Source organism: Heptranchias perlo, chromosome 5 (genome assembly GCF_035084215.1).
Source record: "Heptranchias perlo isolate sHepPer1 chromosome 5, sHepPer1.hap1, whole genome shotgun sequence".
Taxonomy (NCBI): Eukaryota; Metazoa; Chordata; class Chondrichthyes; order Hexanchiformes; family Hexanchidae; genus Heptranchias; species Heptranchias perlo.
This window is the reverse complement of record NC_090329.1, coordinates 74,041,106-74,060,132: the sequence shown is the minus strand read 5'-3', so window position 1 is coordinate 74,060,132 and position 19,027 is coordinate 74,041,106. Positions and strand designations below refer to the sequence as shown.

Genomic DNA, 19,027 nt, shown 5'->3' with positions numbered 1-19,027 from the left:
GAAATAGGTCCTCCCTATCCACTCTATCTAGTCCTGTCATAATTTTATATACCTCAATTAAATCTCCCCTCAGCCTCCTTTACTCCAAAGAAAACACCACAGCCTATCCAATCTTATCTCATAGATAAAATTCTCCAGCCCTGGCAACATCCTCGTAAATCTCCTCTGTACTCTCTCTAGTGCAATCACATTTTTCCTGTAACGTGGTGACCAGAACTGTACACAGTATAGGCTGTGGCCTAAACAATGTTTTATACAGTTCTAGCATAACCTCCCTGTTCTTATATTCTATGCCTCGGCTAATACAGGAAAGTATCCGTATACCTTTTTAACCACCTTATCCACCTGTCCTGCTACCTTCATGGATCTGTAGACATGCACTCCAAGGTCCCTTTGTTCCTCTACACCTCTCAGTATCCTCCCATTTAGTGTGTACTCCCTTGCCTTGTTTGCCCTCCCCAAATGCATTACCTCACACTCCTCTGGATTGAATTCCATTTGCCACTTTTCCACCTGACTAGTCCATTGATATCTTCCTGCAGTCTACAGCTTTCCTCTTCACTATCAACCACACGGCCAATTTTTGCATCATCTGCAAACTTCTTGATCAAGCCCCCAACATTCAAGTTCAAATCATTAATAGCTACACCACAAAAAGCAAGAGACCTAGTATTGAGCCTTGCAGAACCCCACTGGAAACAGCCTTCCAGTCGCAAAAACACCGGTCAACCATTACCCTATGCTTACTGCCAGTGAGCCAATTTTGGATCCAACTTGCCACTTTCCCTTAGATCACATGAGCTTTTACTTTTTTTTAAACCAATCTGCCATGTGGGACCTTGTCAAAAGCCTTGCTAAAATCCATGTAGTCATGATGTGGAGATGCCGGTGATGGACTGGGGTTGACAATTGTAAACAATTTTACAACACCAAGTTATAGTCCAGCAGTTTTATTTTAAATTCACAAGCTTTCGGAGGCTTCCTCCTTCGTCAGGTGAACGATCACCTGACGAAGGAGGAAGCCTCCGAAAGCTTGTGAATTTAAAATAAAATTGCTGGACTATAACTTGGTGTTGTAAAATTGTTTACAAAAATCCATGTAGACTACATCAAATGTGTTACCCTCATCGATCCTCCTTGTTACCGCCTCAAAAAATTCAATCAAGTTAGTCAGACACAACCTTCTCTTAACAAATCCATGTTGATTGTCCTTGATTTAGCCGTGCCTTTCTAAATGACGGTTCATACTGTCTCAGAATTGAGTCCAATAATTTGCCCATCACTGAGGTTAGACTGACTGTCCCGTAATTACTAGGTCTATCCTTTTCTCCCTTTTTAAACAACGGTACAACATTAGCAGTTCTCCAATCCTATAGCACCATGCCTGTAGCCAGGGAGGATCAGAAAATGATGGTCAGAGCCTCTGCTATTTCCTCCCTTGCTTGGGATACATGTTATCTGGGCCTGGTGATTTATCTACTTTCAAAGATGCTAAACCCCTTAATACTTCCTCTCTCACTATGTTTATCCCATCCAATATTTCACACTCCTCCTCAACTACAATCTCTGCATCGCCCCCCTCTTTTGTGAAGACAGATGCAGAGTATTCATTTAGAACCATACCCACATTTTCCCCTCCACACACAGGTTACCTTTTTGGTCTCTCATAGGCCCAACTCTTTCCTTAGTCATCCTCTTGCTTTTTATGTATTTATAAAACTTTTTTGGGTTTTCCTTAATTTTACTTGCCAGTATTTTTCATGCCCTCTCTTTGCTTTCCTAATTTCCTTTTTAATTTCACCCCTGCACTTTCTATATGCCTCTAGGCTTTCTGCAGTATTGAGCTCTCGGTGTCTGACATAAGCATCCCTTTTTTGCCTTATCTTACCCTGTATGCTCCTTGTCATCCAGGGGGCTCAAGATTACGCAGTCCCACCTTTTTTCTTTGTGGGAACATGTTTACTCTGAACTCCTTGAATGCCTCTCACTGTTCATGATGTGGAGATGCCGGTGATGGACTGGGGTGTACAAATGTAAGGAATCGTACAACACCAGGTTATAGTCCAACAGTTTTATTTGAAAATCACAAGCTTTCGGAGGCTTTCTCCTTCGTCAGGTGAGTGTCGAGATTCATTGAAAATTACCGCATATATAGTCATAGAACAATGCCTGGTGATTACAGATAATCTTTCCAACTGCCTGTTATCAAGGCCATCAAATGAATTGAATAGTGTTCAGACAGAGAAACCTTAGATACCCCAGACAACTGAATATACAAACGGCCAGAACCAAAAGAAAGAGAGGGAGAGAGAGAGAGAGAAACATCCGAAAGGAAGAGAAAGAGAAAGAATGACCAGCTGTATTAAAAACAGATAACTTTTTTTTCCCCTGGTGGGGTTACGTGTAGCGCGACATGAACCCAAGATCCCGGTTGAGGCCGTCCTCATGGGTGCGGAACTTGGCTATCAATTTCTGCTCGACGATTTTGCATTGTCTTGTGTCTCGAAGGCCGCCTTGGAGAACGCTTACCCGAGGATCGGTGGCTGAATGTCCTTGACTGCTGAACACTATTCAATTCATTTGATGGCCTTGATAACAGGCAGTTGGAAAGATTATCTGTAATCACCAGGCATTGTTCTATGACTATATATGCGGTAATTTTCAATGAATCGCGACACTCACCTGACGAAGGAGAAAGCCTCCGAAAGCTTGTGATTTTCAAATAAAACTGTTGGACTATAACCTGGTGTTGTAAGATTCCTTACATTTCCCACTGTCCAGACAGTGATTTGCCTTCAAGTAGCTGTTTCCAGTCCACCTTTGCTAAATCACTTCTCAGCTTAGTGGAATTGGCCTTGCCCCAGTTTAGAACTTTTACTCCTGTTCTATCTTTGTCCTTTTCCATAACTATGCTAAATCTAACTGAATTATGATCACCACCACCACCAAAATGCTCTCCCAATGATACTCGTCCATCTGCCCAGCTTCATTCCCTAAAACTAAATCCAGAACCGTCCCTGCTCTTGTTGGCCTTGCTACATAGTAACATAGAAAACAGGTGCAGGAATAGGCCATTCAGCCCTTTGAGCCTGCTCCGCCATTTAATATGATCATGGCTGATCCTCTATCTCAATACCATATTCCCGCTCTCTCACCATACCCCTTGATGCCTTTTGTGTCTAGAAATCTATCTAGCTCCTTCCGAGATATATTCAGTGGCTTGGCCTCCACAGCCTTCTGTGGTAGAGAATACCACAGGTTTACCACCCTCTGAGTGAAGAAATATCTCATCTCAGTCCTAAATGTCCTGCCCCATATCCTGAGACTGTGACCCCCTCGTTCTGGACACCCCAGCCCGGGGAAACATCCTCCCTGCATCCAGTCGGTCTAGCCCTGTCAGAATTTTATATGTTTCAATGAGATCCCATCTCATTCTTCTAAACTCGAGTGAATACAGGCCGAGTCGACCCAATCTCTCCTCATACGACAGTCCTGCCATCCCAGGAATCAGTCTGGTGAACCTTCGCTGCACTCCCTCTATGGCAAGTATATCCTTTCTTAGGAAAGGAGACCAAAACTGCACACAATACTCCAGGTGTGGTCTCATCAAGGCCCTGTATAACTGCAGCAATACATCCTTGCTCCTGTATTCAAATCCTCTTGCAATGAATGAGGAAGCCTCCGAAAGCTTGTGAATTTAAAATAAAATTGCTGGACTATAACTTGGTGTTGTAAAATTGTTTACAATCTTGCAATGAAGGCCAACATACAATTTGCCTTCCTAACTGCTTGTTAGTCCTGCATGTTTGCTTTCAGTGACTGGTGTACAAGGTCACCCAGGTCCCTTTGTACATCAACATTTCCCAATCTATTACCATTTAAATAATAGTCTGCCTTTCCGTTTTTCCTTCCGAAGTGGATAACTTCACATTTATCCACATTATACTGCATCTGCCATGAATTTGCCCACTCACTCAACTTGTCTAAATCACCTTGAAGCCTCTTTGCAGCCTCCTCACAACTCATGGTCCCACCTAGTTTTGTGGCGTCAGCAAACTTAGAAATATTACATTTGGTTCCCTCATCCAAATCATTGATATATATTGTGAATAGTCGGGGCCCAAGCACTGATCCCTGTGGTGCCCCACTAGTCACTGCCTGCCACCCCGAAAAAGACCCCTACGTACTGGCTACAAAAGTTCTCCTGAATGCAATTTAAGAATTCTTCCCTTTTCAATTCTTATCTAGTCGTAGCCAGAGAATCACCTGCAATAGCTTCTGTTCCTGTTCAGATACCTCTGGAGTCCCCCAAAGGTCTATCCTTGGCCCGCTCTTATTTCTCATCAACATGCTGCCCCCCAGCAACATCATCCGAAAACACAATGTCAGATTCCGCATGTACGCGGAAGACATCCAGCTCTACCACACCACCACCTCCCTCGACCCTGCCACTGTCTCTGATTTGTCACACTGCTTGTCCACCATCCAGTACTGGATGAGCAAAAATGTCCTCCAACTGAATATTGGGAAGACCGAAGCCATTGTCTTTGGTCCCTGCCACAAACTCCAATTCTAATGGAATGCTGGCCTTTCTATCGAGAGGACTAGAATACAAGTGAATAGAAGTTATGCTACAGCTATACAAAGCTCTGGTTGGACCACATCCGGAGTACTGTGTTCAGTTCTGGGCACCGCACCTTAGGAAGGATATATTGGCCTTGGAGGGTGTGCAGCATAGATTTACTAGAATGATACTGGACTTCAAGGGTTAAATTACGAGAAGTGATTACACGAACTAGGGACGTATTCCCTGGAATTTAGAAGATTAAGGGGTAATTTGATCGAAGTTTTCAAGATATTAAGGGGAACTGATAGGAGTAGATAGAGAGAAACTATTTCCGCTGATTGGGGAATCTAGGACTCGGGGACATAGCCTAAAAACTAGAGCCAGGACTTTCTGGAGCATGCAAAGGGTGGTAGAAGTTTGGAACTCTCTTCTGCAAATTGCAGTTGATGCCTGCTCAATTGTTCATTTAAATCTGAGACTGATAGATTTTTGTTAGCCAAAGGTATTAAGGGATATGGGGCTAAGGCAAGAATATGGAGTTAGGTCACAGATCAGCCATGATCTCATTGAATGGCCACTGTCTGAGGCTGAACCTGACCGTTCGCAATCTTGGCGATCCATTTGAACCTGAGATGAGCTTCTAAACACATACCCACTCCAGCACCAAGACTGCCTACTTCTACATCCGCAACATCGCCCGTCTCCGCCCCAACTTATTTGCTGCTGAAACCCTCATCCATGCTTTTGTTACCTCTAGATTTGACTATTCCAATGCTCTCCTGGCTGGCCTTCCATCTTCCATTCTCCATAAACTTGAGCTCATCCAAAACGCTGCTGCCCGTATCCTAACTGACACCAAGTGCCGATCAACCATCACCCCTGTGTTCACTGACCTACATTGGCTCCATGTCTGGGAAAGCCTAGAGCGGGAGGAGAGTCCGAGAGGTGAGCGCAGTGTAAAAGGAGAGTCCGAGAGGTGAGCGCAGTGTAAAAGCAGAGTTCAGAGAGGTGAACGCAGTGTAAAAGGAGAGTCCCGAGAGTGGGAAGAGAGTCCGAGAGGTGAGCGCAGTGTAAACCTCAGGCAATTCGTGGCAGCAGAGCTCGCACCCATGATATGCTCCTCCTGCACTATGTGGGAAGTCATGGACACTACAGGTGTCCCTGGCGACCATGTGTGCAGGAAGTGTGTCCAGCTGCAGCTACTGGCCAACCGCATTTCAGAGCTAGAGCTGCAGGTGAATTTACTGTAGAACATCCGCGATGCTGAGATTATCGTGGATAGCACGTTCAATGAGGTGGTCACACCACAGGTAAAGATTACGCAGGCAGAATGGAAATGGGTGACCGCCAGGCAGAGTAAAAAGACTAGGCAGGTAGTGCAGGAGTCACCTGGGGCCATCTCCCTTTCAAACAGATATACCTCTTTGGATACTGTTGGGGGAGATGGCTTATCAGGGGAAAGCAGCAAGAGCCAAGTTCGGGGCACCACGGGTGGCTCTGCTGCACAGGAGGGGAGGAATGAGTAGCAGGGCTTATTGATAGGGGATTCAATTGTAAGGGGAACAGATAGGTGTTTCTGCGGCTGCAAACGTGACTCCAGGATGGTATGTTGCCTCCCTGGTGCTAGGGTCAAGGATGTCACAGAGCGGCTGCAGGGCATTCTGGAGGGGGAGGGTGAACAGCCAGTAGTTGTGGTACATATCGGTACCAACGACATAGGTAAAAAAAGGGAAGGGGTCCGGCAAGGTGAATTTAAGGAGTTAAGAGATAAATTAAAAAGCAGGACCTCAAAGGTAGCGATCTCAGGATTACTACCAGTACCAGGTGCTAGTAAGTATAGGAACAGCAGAATAGACCAGATGAATGCTTGGCTGCAGGGATGGTGTAGGAGGGATGGATTTAGATTCCTGGGACATTGGGACCGGTTCTGGGGAAGGTGGGACTTGTTCAAGCAGGATGAGTTACACCCGAGCACGTCTAGTGCTGTTGGGGAAGGTTTAAACTAAAATGGCAGGCGGATGGGGACCTGAGCAGGGAGACAAAGGAGGGGGAAACAAGGATAGAAACAAAAGAAAGAAAAGGGAAGAAGCAATCGTGGAAGGCAGAGAAAACAAGGGCGAAAAACAAATAGTTTTATTTTGCACTATGGCCCTAAGATGATTAGCAATCTTAAAAAGACAAGTCTAAAGGCATTGTGTCTTACTGCGCGGAGCATTCGCAATAAGGTAAATGAATTAACAGCGCAGATAGATATGAACGGTTATGATATAGTTGCGATTACGGAGATGCGGCTGCAGGGTGACCAAGGATGGGAACTGAACATCCAGAAGTATTCAATATTTCGGAAGGACAGGCAAAAAGGGAAAGGAGGTGGGGTAGCATTGTTAGTAAAGGAGGAAATCAATGCAATAGTGAGGAAGGATACTGGTCGGAAAATCACGATGTGGAATCTGTATGGGTGGAGCTAAGAAACACCAAGGGGCAGAATACATTGGTGGGGGTTGTCTATGGGCCTCCAATCAGTAGTGGAGATGTAGGGGAGGGCATTAAACAGGAAATTAGAGTCGCATGCAAGAAGGGTACAACTATAATCATGGGTGACTTTAATCTACACATAGATTGGTCAAACCAAATTAGCAATAATAGTGTGGGGAAGAAATTCCTGGAGTGTGTACGTGATGGTTTTCTAGACCAATACGTTGAGGAACCAACTAGAGAACAGGCGATCCTAGGCTGGGTATTGTGCAATGAGAAAGGATTAATTAACAATCTTGTTGTGCGGGGTCCCTTAGGGAAGAGCGACCATAACATGATAGAATTCCACATTAAGATGGAGAGTGAAGTAGTTGAATCTGAAACTAGGGTCCTGAATCTAAATAAAGGAAATTACGAAAGTATGAGGTGCGAGTTAGCTATGATAGATTGGGGAACTTTACTAAAAGGGATGACGGTGGACAGGCAATGGCTAATGTTTAAAGAACGTGGGCAGGAATTACAACAATTATTCATTCCTGTCTGGCGCAAAAATAAAACAGGAAAGGTGGCTCAACCGTGGCTTACAAAAGAAATTAGGGATAGTGCTGGATCCAAAGAGGAGACATATAAAATTGCCAGAAAAAGCTGCAAGCCTGAGGATTGGGAGCAGTTCAGAATTCAGCAAAGGAGGACAAAGAGATTGATTAATAGGAGGAAAATAGAGTGTGAGAGTAAACTAGCAGAGAACATAAAAATTGACTGTAAAAGCTTCTATAAATATGTCAAGAGAAAAAGATTAGTGAAGACAAATGAAGGTCCATTATAGTCAGAAATGGGAGAAATTATAATGAGGAACAAAGAAATGGCAGAACAATTAAACACATACTTTGGTTCTGTCTTCACAAAGGAGGACACAAATAACCTGCCAGAAATGTTAGGGAACCAAGGGTCTAGTGAGAGGGAGGAACTGAAGGAAACCAGTATTAGTAAAAAAAAGTGCTAGGGAAATTAATGGGGCTAAAGGCTGACAAATCCCCAGGGCCTGATAATCTACATCCCAGAGTACTAAAGGAAGTGGCCCTGGAAATAGTGGATGCATTGGTGATCATCTTCTAAAATTCTATAGACTCTGGAACAGTTCCTACAGATTGGAGGGTGGCAAATGTAACCCCACTGTTTAAAAAAGGATGGAAGAGAAAAAACAGAGAATTACAGACCAGTTAGCCTAACTGGTTAGCCTAGCGGGGAAAATACGAGAGTCGATTATAAAAGATGTGATAACAGAACACTTGGATAAAGTCAGCATGGGTTTATGAAAAGGAAATCATGCTTAACAAATCTAATGGAGTTTTTTGAGGATGTAACTTGTAAAATAGATAGGGAAGAACTAGTGGATGTGGTGTATTTGGATTTTCAGAGGCTTTTGATAAGGTCCCACACAAGAGGTTAGTGTGCAAAATTAAAGCACCTGGGATTGGGGGAATATACTGGCACGGATTGAGAATTGGTTGACAGACAGGAAGAGAGTAGCAATATATGGGTCTTTTCCCGGGTGGCAGGCAGTGACTAGTGGGGTACCGCAGGGATCAGTGCTTGGGCCCAAGCTATTCACAATGTATATCAATGATTTGGATGAGGGAACTAAATATAACATTTCCAAGTTTGCAGACGACACAAAGCTGGGGTGGAATGTGAGCTGTGAGGAGGATGCAAAGAGGATCTCAACATGACATTTAGACAATTTGGTGAGTGGGCAAGAACATGGCAGATGCAGTATAACGTGGATAAATGTGAGGTTATCCGCTTTGGTTGTAAAAACAGAAAGCCAGATTATTATCTGAATGGTGATAGGTTGGGAAAAGGGGAGGTGCAACGAGACCTGGGTGTCCTTGTACATCAGTCGCTGAAAACGAGCATTCAGGTGCAGCAAGCAGTTAGGAAGGCGAATGGTATGTTGGCTTTTATTGCAATAGGATTTGAGTACAGGAGCAGGGATGTCTTACTGCAGTTGTACAGGCCTTGGTGAGACCACATCTGGAGTATTGTGTGCAGTTTTGGTCTCCTTATCTGAGGAAGGATGTCCTTGCCAAGGAGGGAGTGCAACGAAGGTTTACCAGATTGATTCCTGGGATGGCAGGACTGACGTATGAGGAGAGATTGGGTTGACTAGGCCTATATTTACTAGAGTTTAGAAGAATGAGAGGTGATCTCATCAAAACATAAAATTCTAACAGGACTAGACAGACTAGATGCAGGGAGGATGTTCCCTATGGACGGGGAATCCATAACCAGGGGTCACAGTCTCAGAATATGGGGTATGCCATTTAGAACAGAGATGAGGAGAAATTTCTTCACTCAGAGGGTCGTGAACCTGTGGAATTCTCTACCACAGAAGGCAGTGGAGGCCAAGTTATTAAACATATTCAAGAAGGAGATAGATATATTTCTTAATGCTAAAGGGATCAAAGGATATAGGGAAAAAGCGGGAACAGGGTACTGAGTTAGACGATCAGCCACAATCATTTTGAATAGCGAAGCAGGCTCGAAGGGCCGAATGGCCTACTCTTGCTCCTATTTTCTATGTTTCTATTTTTTAAAATTCCCTTCGTTTTCAAATTCCTCCCTATCTCTGTAATCGGCTCCAGCCCTACAACCCTCCGAGATCTCTGCACTCCTCCAATTTTTGCCTCTTGTGCATCCCCGATTTTAATCACTCCACCATTGGCGGCCGTGTCTTCAGCTGCCTAGGCACTAAGCTCTGGAATTCCCTTCCTTAACCTCTCAGCCTCTCTACCTCCTTTAAGACGCTCTTAAAACCTACCTCTTTGACTAAGCTTTTAGTCACCTGTCCTAATATCTCATGTGGCTCAGTGTCAAATCTTATTTGAAAATCGCTCCTGTGAAGCGCCTTGGGAATGTTTTACTATGTTAAAGGCGCTATATAAATGCAAGTTGTTGTTGTTGTACCAATCCTGTTGTTTTTATACCATGCCAGTCATTCATTTATGTCCTCAATTTTTTTGGTGAATTCTAATCCTTTCTCAAACATTAGAAATATACTAGAGACCACCATCGCATACCCTCCATCTATGAGTTTTGAGGCAATCCTCAGGTAAGTGATGACTCGGTCTCTTCCTGTCCCCTTCAATATCTCTTCTATCCTTTCCCCAATATGTGCACTCCAGGTCGACAACTCATCATCCTTCAGGGATTGTCTGCAACACACATGGCTATCTACTTTCCTCAGCAAGGAATCCTCCACAATTACAATCTCTCTGTGACTTGTAGACTGTGTCTTCACCCAAGCTACCTTCTCTGAATTTCCAACTTCCTCTTTCCTGAGACTTTATTTCCAACTGCATTATTGGACAGTGCTTGAAATATATTAGTTAATGTAATCTCATGGGCAGCTTCACAGGCTTCCTCACCTTTTTCACAATGTTTACCAATCTTAATAGTATTCCTATTACCATGGTTACTCTCCATTTCACGACATCCCCGACCCCGGCTATACCATTCTCCAACTCCGATCCCTGATGCTTCACTCTCAAAATCTAAAGCTAACCCAATTGTTTCACTGAGCTGTGGTGAAACACTTATTGAATCTTGGATTATCCACTTTGCCTCAATAATACCCTTACATTGGTCTGCTCTTGTAAGTTCCTGTACCTTCCTTTCTAAGACCATAACCCTTTCAAAGAGAAAAAGCATCAAAGGTGTTGAATAAGGATTGCTAACGTCAGGATTCCTTTTAAAAAACATACAAGGTTTTTTTTAAAAAAAGGTAATTGGCAAAAGATCCAGAGGCGGGATGAGGAGAATTTTTTTTTTAAACGCAGCGAGTTGTTATGATCTGGAATGCACTGCCTGAAAGAGTGGTAGCAGATTCAATAATAACTTTGAAAAGAGAATTCGATAAATACTTGAAGGGAAAAATTTGCAGGGCTATAGGGAAAGGACAGGGGAATGGGATTAATTGGATAGCTCTTTCAAAGAGGCAGTATAAGCACGATGGGCCAAATGGCCGCCTTCTGTGGTATATCATTCTATGATCTATGATAACCAAAAACTTATATTTATATAGCACTTCTCATCTAGACAGCGTCTCTGCGCACTTCGCAAAAGGTAGACATATGCAGCAGAAATAACAGCACGGGGTCAAAGGAAAGGATTTTAAAGAGGCCTTTGAAAGCAGAGAGTGAGAGTGAGGGTGAGGTGACAAGATGGAAAGATTTTGGGAGAGAATTCCAATGGACAGGGACTTAATGCTTAGAAGATCCAATGGTACTGCAGCAGGAGGAAAAATAAAAAGTACACCTGCGTCCAAGGAGTGGAGGGCGAGTGGAGGGAAATTCAGCAAGAGGAGGTTACAAAGGTAGAATACAGCAAGGCTGTGGGGGGATTTGAACATGAGGACAAGACCTTAGAGTCAATCCATTAGGGTACAAGAAGTCAACAAAGCTTGGCAAATATGGCTATATTTGGGCATTACGGATGTGGGCATTACGGATAACCTGTAGTTTCTGGAGGGTGAAGGCAGAGATACTGGCAGGGTGAATATTCGAGAAGTTGTGCTTTGAGATAATGAACGCATGGCCTTGGAGCTTGTCAGTAGTGGGAGAGAGGTAACAGCAGAGGCTTTAATTCAGAGATGTAAGAAGCAAGCCTGATAGTGGATTGGATGTAGGGAAGGAAGGTCAGCTCAGGGTCAGACACCATGACTTCTTACTTCAGCGCAAAACTCACTGACAGCCAGGAGAATTTGAATTCAGTTTTCAAAAAAAAAATCTATAAATAAAAATCTGGTACCAATAAAAGTAACCATAAAGCTGTTGGATTATCGTAAAAACCCAACTGGTTCGCTAATGTTTTTAGGGCAGGAAACCTGCTTTCCCTGCTGGGTCTGGCCTATATGTGAGTCCAGTCTCACGCCAACGTGAATTATTCTTCACTGCCCTCTGAAGTCACCTAGCAAAGAACTCAGTCAGATTAAACCACTAAAAATGTAAAGAATAAAACCGGCCGGACCACTCAGATGTGACCTAGTCAGTCATCGAATCAAGACACAACAAAGGCACAACCAACCCAGTAGACTCTACAAAGTCCTCCTCACTAACATCTGGGGATTGGTGCCAAAGTTGGGAGAGTTATCCGATAGGAGCATACAGGGTAAGATAAGGCAAAAAAGGGAAGCCTATGTCAGACCTGAAAGCTCAATACTGCAGAAAGTCTAGAGGAGTATCGAAAGTGCAGGGGTGAAATTAAAAAGGAAATTAGGAAAGCAAAGAGAAGGCAAGAAAAAATATTTTGTTTTTATTCGTTCATGGGATGTGGGCGTCACTGGCGACGCCGGCATTTATTGCCCATCCCTAATTGCCCTTGAGAAGGTGGTGGTGAGCCGCCTTCTTGAACCGCTGCAGTCCGTGTGGTGAAGGTTCTCCCACAGTGCTGTTAGGAAGGGAGTTCCAGGATTTTGATCCAGCGACGAAGAAGAAACGGAGATATATTTCCAAGTCGGGATGGTGTGTGACTTGGAGGGGAACGTGCAGGCGGTGTTGTTTCCACGTGCCTGCTGCTCTTGTCCTTCTAGGTGGTAGAGGTCGCGGGTTTGGGAGGTGCTGTCAAAGAAACCTTGGCGAGTTGCTGCAGTGCGCCGGTGTTGAAGGAAGTGAATGATTAGGGTGGTGGATGGGGTGCTAATCAAGTGGGCTGCTTTGTCCTGGATGGTGTTGAGCTTCTTGAGTGATGTTGGAGCTGCACTCATCCAAGCAAGTGGAGAGTATTCCATCACACTCCTGACTTGTGCCTTGTAGATGGTGGAAAGGCTTTGACGAGTCAGGAGGTGAGTCACTCGCCGCAGGATACCCAGCCTCTGACCTGCTCTTGTCGTCACAGTATTTATATGGCTGGTCCAGTTAAGTTTCTGGTCAATGGTGACCCCCAGGATGTTGATGGTGGGGGATTCGGCGATGGTAATGCCGTTGAATGTCAAGGGGAGGTGGTTAGACGCTCTCTTGTTGGGGATGGTCATTGCCTGGCACTTGTCTGGCGCAAATGTTACTTGCCACTTATCAGCCCAAGCCTGGATGTTGTCCAGGTCTTGCTGCATGTGGGCTCGGACTGCTTCATTATTTGAGGGGTTGAGAATGGAACTGAACAATATGCAATCATCAGCGAGCAGCCCTATTTCTGACCTTATGATGGAGGGAAGGTCATTGATGAAGCAGCTGAAGATGGTTGGGCCTAGGACACTGCCCTGAGGAACTCCTGCAGCAATGCCCTGGGGCTGAGATGATTGGCCTCCAACAACCACTACCATCTTCCTTTGTGCTCGGTATGACGCCAGCCACTGGAGAGTTTTCCCCCTGATTCCCATTGACTTCAATTTTATTAGGGCTCCTTGGTGCCACACTCGGTCAAATGCTGCCTTGATGTCAAGGGCAGTCACTCTCACCTCACCTCTGGAATTCAGCTCTTTTGTCCATGTTTGGACCAAGGCTGTAATGAGGGCTGGAGCCGAGTGGTCCTGGCGGAACCCAAACTGAGTATCGGTGAGCAGGTTATTGGTGAGTAAGTGTCGCTTGATAGCACTGTCGACGACACCTTCCATCACTTTGCTGATGATTGAGAGTGGACTGATGGGGCGGTAATTGTCCGGATTGGATTTGTCTTGCTTTTTGTGGACAGGACATACCTGGGCAATTTTCCACATTGTCGGGTAGATGCCAGTGTTGTAGCTGTACTGGAACAAGTGAAATAGCAAGTGAAATTAAGGAAAACCCAAAAATGTTTTTATAAATACATCAAGAGCAAGAGGATAACTAAGGAAAGAGTAGGGCCTATTAGAGACCAAAAGAGTAACCTATTTGTGGAGACGGAACATGTGGCTATGGTTCTTAATGAATACTTTGTGTCTGTCTTCACAAAACAGGGGGACGATGCAGACATTGTAGTTAAGGAGGAGAAGGAGTGTGAAATATTGGATGGGATAAACATAGTGAGAGAGGAAGTATTAAGAGGTTTAGCAACTTTGAAAGTAGATAAATTGCCAGGACCAGATGAAATGTATCCCAGGCTGTTAAGAGAAGCAAGGGAGGAAATAGCAGAGGCTCTGACCATCATTTTCCGATCCTCCCTGGCTACAGGCATGGTGCCGTAGGATTGGAGGATTGCTAATGTTGTACCGTTGTTTAAAAAGGGAGAAAGAGAAAGACTGAGTAATTATAGGTCAGTCAGTCTAACCTCAGTGGTGGGCAAATTACTGGAATCAATTCTGAGGGACAGCATAAATCGTCATTTAGAAAGGCACGGGTTAATCAAGGACAGTCAGCATGGATTTGTTAAGGGAAGGTAGTGTCTGACTAACTTGATTGAATTTTTTGAGGCGGTAACAAGGAGGGTCGATGAGGGTAACACATTTGATGTAGTCTGCATGGATTTTAGCAAGGTTTTTGACAAGGTCCCACACGGTAGATTGGTCAAAAAAGTAAAAGTCCATGGGATCCAAGGGAAAGTGGCTAGTTGGATCCAAAATTGGCTCAGTGGCAGGAGGCCAAGGGCAATGATTGACGGGTGTTTTTGCGACTGGAAGGCTGTTTCCAGCGGGGTTCTGCAAGGCTCAGTACTAGGTCCCCTACTTTTTGTGGTATATATTAATGACTTGGACTTGAATGTGGGGGGCTGGATCAAGAAGTTTGCAAATGATAGATAGTGAGGAGGAAAGCTGTAGAGTGCAGGAAGATATCAATGGACTGGTCAGGTGGGCAGAAAAGTGGCAAATGGAATTCAATCCAGAGAAGCGTGAGGTAATGCATTTGGGGAGGGCAAACAAGGCAAGGGAGTACACAATAAATGGGAGGATACTGGGAGGTGTAGAGGAACAAAGAGACCTTGGAGTGCATGTCCACAGGTCCGTGAAGGTAGCAGGACAGGTATTTAAGGTGGTTAAGAAGGCATACAGGATACTTCCCTTTATTAGCCGAGGCATAGAATATAAGAGCAGGGAGGTTATGCTAGAACTGCATAAAATATTGTTTAGGCCACTGCTTGAGTACTGCGTACAGTTCTGGTCACCAGATTGCAGGAAAGAAGTGATTGCACTAGAGACAGTACAGAGGAGATTTACAAGGATGTTGCCAGGGCTGGAGAATTTTAGCTATGAGAAAAGATTGAATAGGCTGGAGTTGGTTTCTTTGGAACAAAGGAGGCTGAGGGGAGATTTAATTGAGGTTTATAAAATTATGATGGGACTAGATAGAGTGGTTAGGGAGGACCTATTTCCCTTAGTAGAGGGGTCAGTGACCAGGAAGCATTGATTCAAAGTATTTGGTAGAAGGATTAGAGGGGAGCTGAGGAGAAATTTTTTCACCAAGAGGGTGGTGGGGTCTGGAACTCACTGCCTGAATGGGTGGTAGAGGCAGAAACCCTCAACTCATTTAAAAAGTACTTGGATGTGCACTTGAAGTGTCGTAACCTACAGGGCTACGGACCAAGTGCTGGAAAGCGGGATTAAGCTGGATAGCTCTTTTTCAGCCGGCATGGACACGATGTGCTGAATAGTCTCCTTCTGTGCCGCAACTTTCTATGATTCTATGACTAGTCAAGCAGCTGCCTGATAGCTACTAGATATTATTCTGTGAGTATGACTAACATCTCAGACTTCTCCACCGCAATCCCTGGGTACGACCTGCCCACCACAGGTAGGGGCACAGTGCTGTACAGTCGAGTGATGTGGTCCTGGAAATCCTCAACATTGACTGTGGGCCTCATTAAGTCTCATGGCATCAGGTCAAACGTGGGTAAGGAAACCTCCTGCTGATTCGTCGACTGAAGGAGGGCAGTAGGTGGTAATCAGTACTCCTCCATGTTGAACACCACGGAGGAAGCACTAGGGGTAGCAAGGACACAGAACTTACTCCAGGTGGGGGTCTCAAATATCCATCATCAAGAGTGGCTCGGTAGTATCACCATTCACCAAGCTTGTTGAGTCCTGAAGGACATAGTTGCCAGGCTGGGTTTGAGGCAAGTGTTAAGAGAATGAACACAAGGGAATAACTACTTGACCTGATCCTCACCAATCTACCTGTCACAGTTGCATTTGTCCATGACAACATTGGTAGAAGCAATCACTGCATAGTCCTGGTGGTGACCAAGTACTAGCTTCACATTGAGGACACCCTCCATCGTGTTGTGTGGCGCTGCCACCATACTAAGTGGTAGAGATTAACAGATCTAGCAGCTCGAAGCTGGGCATCCATAAGGTGCTGTGAGCTATTAGCAGCAGCAGAATTGTATACCTCTATAATCTGTAACCTCATAGCCTGGCATATCCCACACTCCTCCATCACCATCAAGCTAAATCACTAATCCTGGTTCAATTAAGAGTGCAGAAGAGCATGCCAGAAGCAGCATTAGGCATACCTGAAAATGAGGTACCAACCTGGTGAAGCTGCAATACAGGACTACATCTATGCTAAACAGTGAAAGCAGCATGCCATAGCCAGAGCTAAGTGATCCCACAACCAACAGATCAGGTCACAGCTCTGCAACTCTGCCATATCCAGTCAATAATTAAGCAACTAACGGAAGGAGGAGGATCCACGAATATCCCCATCCTCAATGAGGCAGAGCCCAGACCTGAGTTCAAAAGGCGAGGCTGAAGCGTTTGCAACCATCTTCAGTCAGCAGTGCTGAGTAATGATCCTTTGTAGCAACTTCCTGAGTTCTCCACCATCAGAAGCCAGTCTGCAGCCAACTCGATTCACACCATGTGACATTAAGAAACATCTGAGTGCACTGGACACAGCAAAGGCTATGTGCCCTGATAATTGTAACAGAAGTAACATTCGCGCCACACAAGTGTCAGGCAATGACCATCTCCAACAAGAGAGCTTAACCACCTCCCCTTGATATTCAAATGGCATTATCATCACCCAGTCCCCACCATCAACATCCTGGGGATCACCATTGACCAGAAAATTAACTGGATCAGTCACATAAATCCTGTGGCTACTAGAGCGGGAAAGAAGCTCTATACTCTGTGGCGAATGGCTCACCTTCTGACTCCCCAAAGTCTCTCCACCACCTACACAGCATAAGACAGAAGTGTAATGGAATACTCTCCAGCTGCCTGCTTGGGTGCAGCTGTTACAACACTGAAGAAGTTTCACACCATCCAGGACAAAAGAGTCATGTGATCGGTACCTTGTCCACTAGCTTAATCATCCAATACCTCTACCACCGGCATCTTGCAGCTGCAGTGTGCACTATCTAAAAGGATGCACAGCAGCAAAAAGCCAAGGTTTCTTCAGCAACATCTCCCAAACCCACAAACTTCACCACCTAGAAGGAAAGGGAAGCAGGTGCATGGGAACACTATCACATCCAGTTCCCCCCCAAGTCACACACCATCCTGACTTGGACATATATCCCCAGTCCTTCATTGTCGCTGGGACAAAATCCTGGAACTCCCTACCTAACAGCATTGTGTGAGTATCATCATCGCACAGACTGCAGCAATTCAAGAAGGCGGCTCACCACCACCTTCTCAAGGGTAACTGGGGATGGGCAATAAATGCAGTCCTTGCAGCAAAGCCCACGTCCCAAGAATTAATATTAAAAAAAGTCTCAATCATAGAAACAACAAGATGGATAGCTGGTATAGGAAATGGAAAATGTCACAATGGTGGAGTGGGAATGTGCTTCATAGATTGTGCCTGGAGCATACATTAGGGTACGGTAGCGTAGTGGTTATGTTACTGGGCTAGTAATCCAGAGGCCTGGACTAAAATCCAGAGTCACGAGTTCAAATCCCGCCACAGCGGCTGGCGAATTTAAATCAATTAATTAAATAAAAATCTGGAATTAAAATACTAGTATCAGTAATGATAGCCATGAAACTACCGGATTGTCGTAAAAACCCATCTGGTTCACTAATGTCCTTTAGGGAAGGAAACCTGCCGTCCTTACCCGGTCTGGCCTATATGTGACTCCAGACCCACAGCAATATGGTTGATTCTTAATTGCCCTCTTAGGGATGGGCAATAAATGCCGGCCTTGCCAGCGACACCCACATCCTGTGAACGAATAAAAAAAATACTGCTAGAGCTTTACGCTGTATCTAACTTGATTACAGCTCACGTGGAAGTGCTCGATGCTGACATTGGGTGCCTGAAATGGAAAGAGATGCTTTCCTCTAAAATCGTTCAATTTGTTGTTACCTGGCTCTATTTGACAATGGCCAGTTGTCTGTGTTGGTCGTTAGTCATTCCCTGCTCACAGGGGCCGCTTCCTGTGCCGTAAATTGCTATGGTCCTATGACTTTATCAAACGTCTTTTGAAAGTCCACGTACACATCAGCCGCACTACCCTTCATCAAAGAACTTAACCAAGTTAGTGAAAAACAATTCTTTAACAAATTGGTGCTGGCTTTCGTTTAATAACCCATATTTTTCCAAGTGCCAAATGATTTGCTCCCGAACATTAAAAAAAAACTTGTCTAAATACCACACACAATTTGGATCCCAGACAAGGTGCCACTTTCACGGTCTCTGGTTGTGCACAGCATTTAATTAGCTCCACTTCTACTTATCCTTATGGCCCTGAACAGATGTTCATCCACTTTCCCAGCAGATGGTGTAATTCTATTAACCCTTTGACGGCTGCAGTTCCCCGGGTTGTGTCAGTTTCAGTCGCTCCTCACCTGACGCTCATCTGCTTTCGCTCTCCGCTGCTCTTCCCCCGGCCTGAGTAACGGTAACCATAGAAACCAGACCGGCGTTCCAACACTAGTTGCTGCAGAGCTGCGAAAGTTTTAAACAAAATCTGCACAACGATTCCGGCAGATTTTGCAAACATAAATCGGACGCACAGAAACAGATTTTTTTAGTTGGCCTCCCCCCGGATGAGAGCGCACTCGCAGCGAAACTTCAGGAGGTGCCGCACCGAACTAAGATGGCGGCAGCGCTCCTGAACTAGCGACCAGGC

General features: G+C 44.9%; 1 protein-coding gene across 4 annotated transcripts in view; it reads right to left on the bottom strand.

Annotated features, from left to right (window-relative positions):
* tbc1d32 (TBC1 domain family, member 32) overlaps positions 1-19,027 on the bottom strand; it is a 252,709-nt gene extending 233,682 nt beyond the window's left edge. For 3 of the 4 annotated variants that reach the window (XR_010962915.1, XM_067984665.1, XM_067984664.1), the window contains exon 1: positions 18,744-19,027. Coding sequence is in view for 3 of the 4 variants with exons in the window: in XM_067984665.1 (XP_067840766.1) it covers positions 18,744-18,898 (155 nt within the window). In the remaining variant the exon portion in view is untranslated. The remainder of the gene's footprint in view (positions 1-18,743) is intronic. The other variant, XM_067984662.1, reaches the window with a different exon arrangement.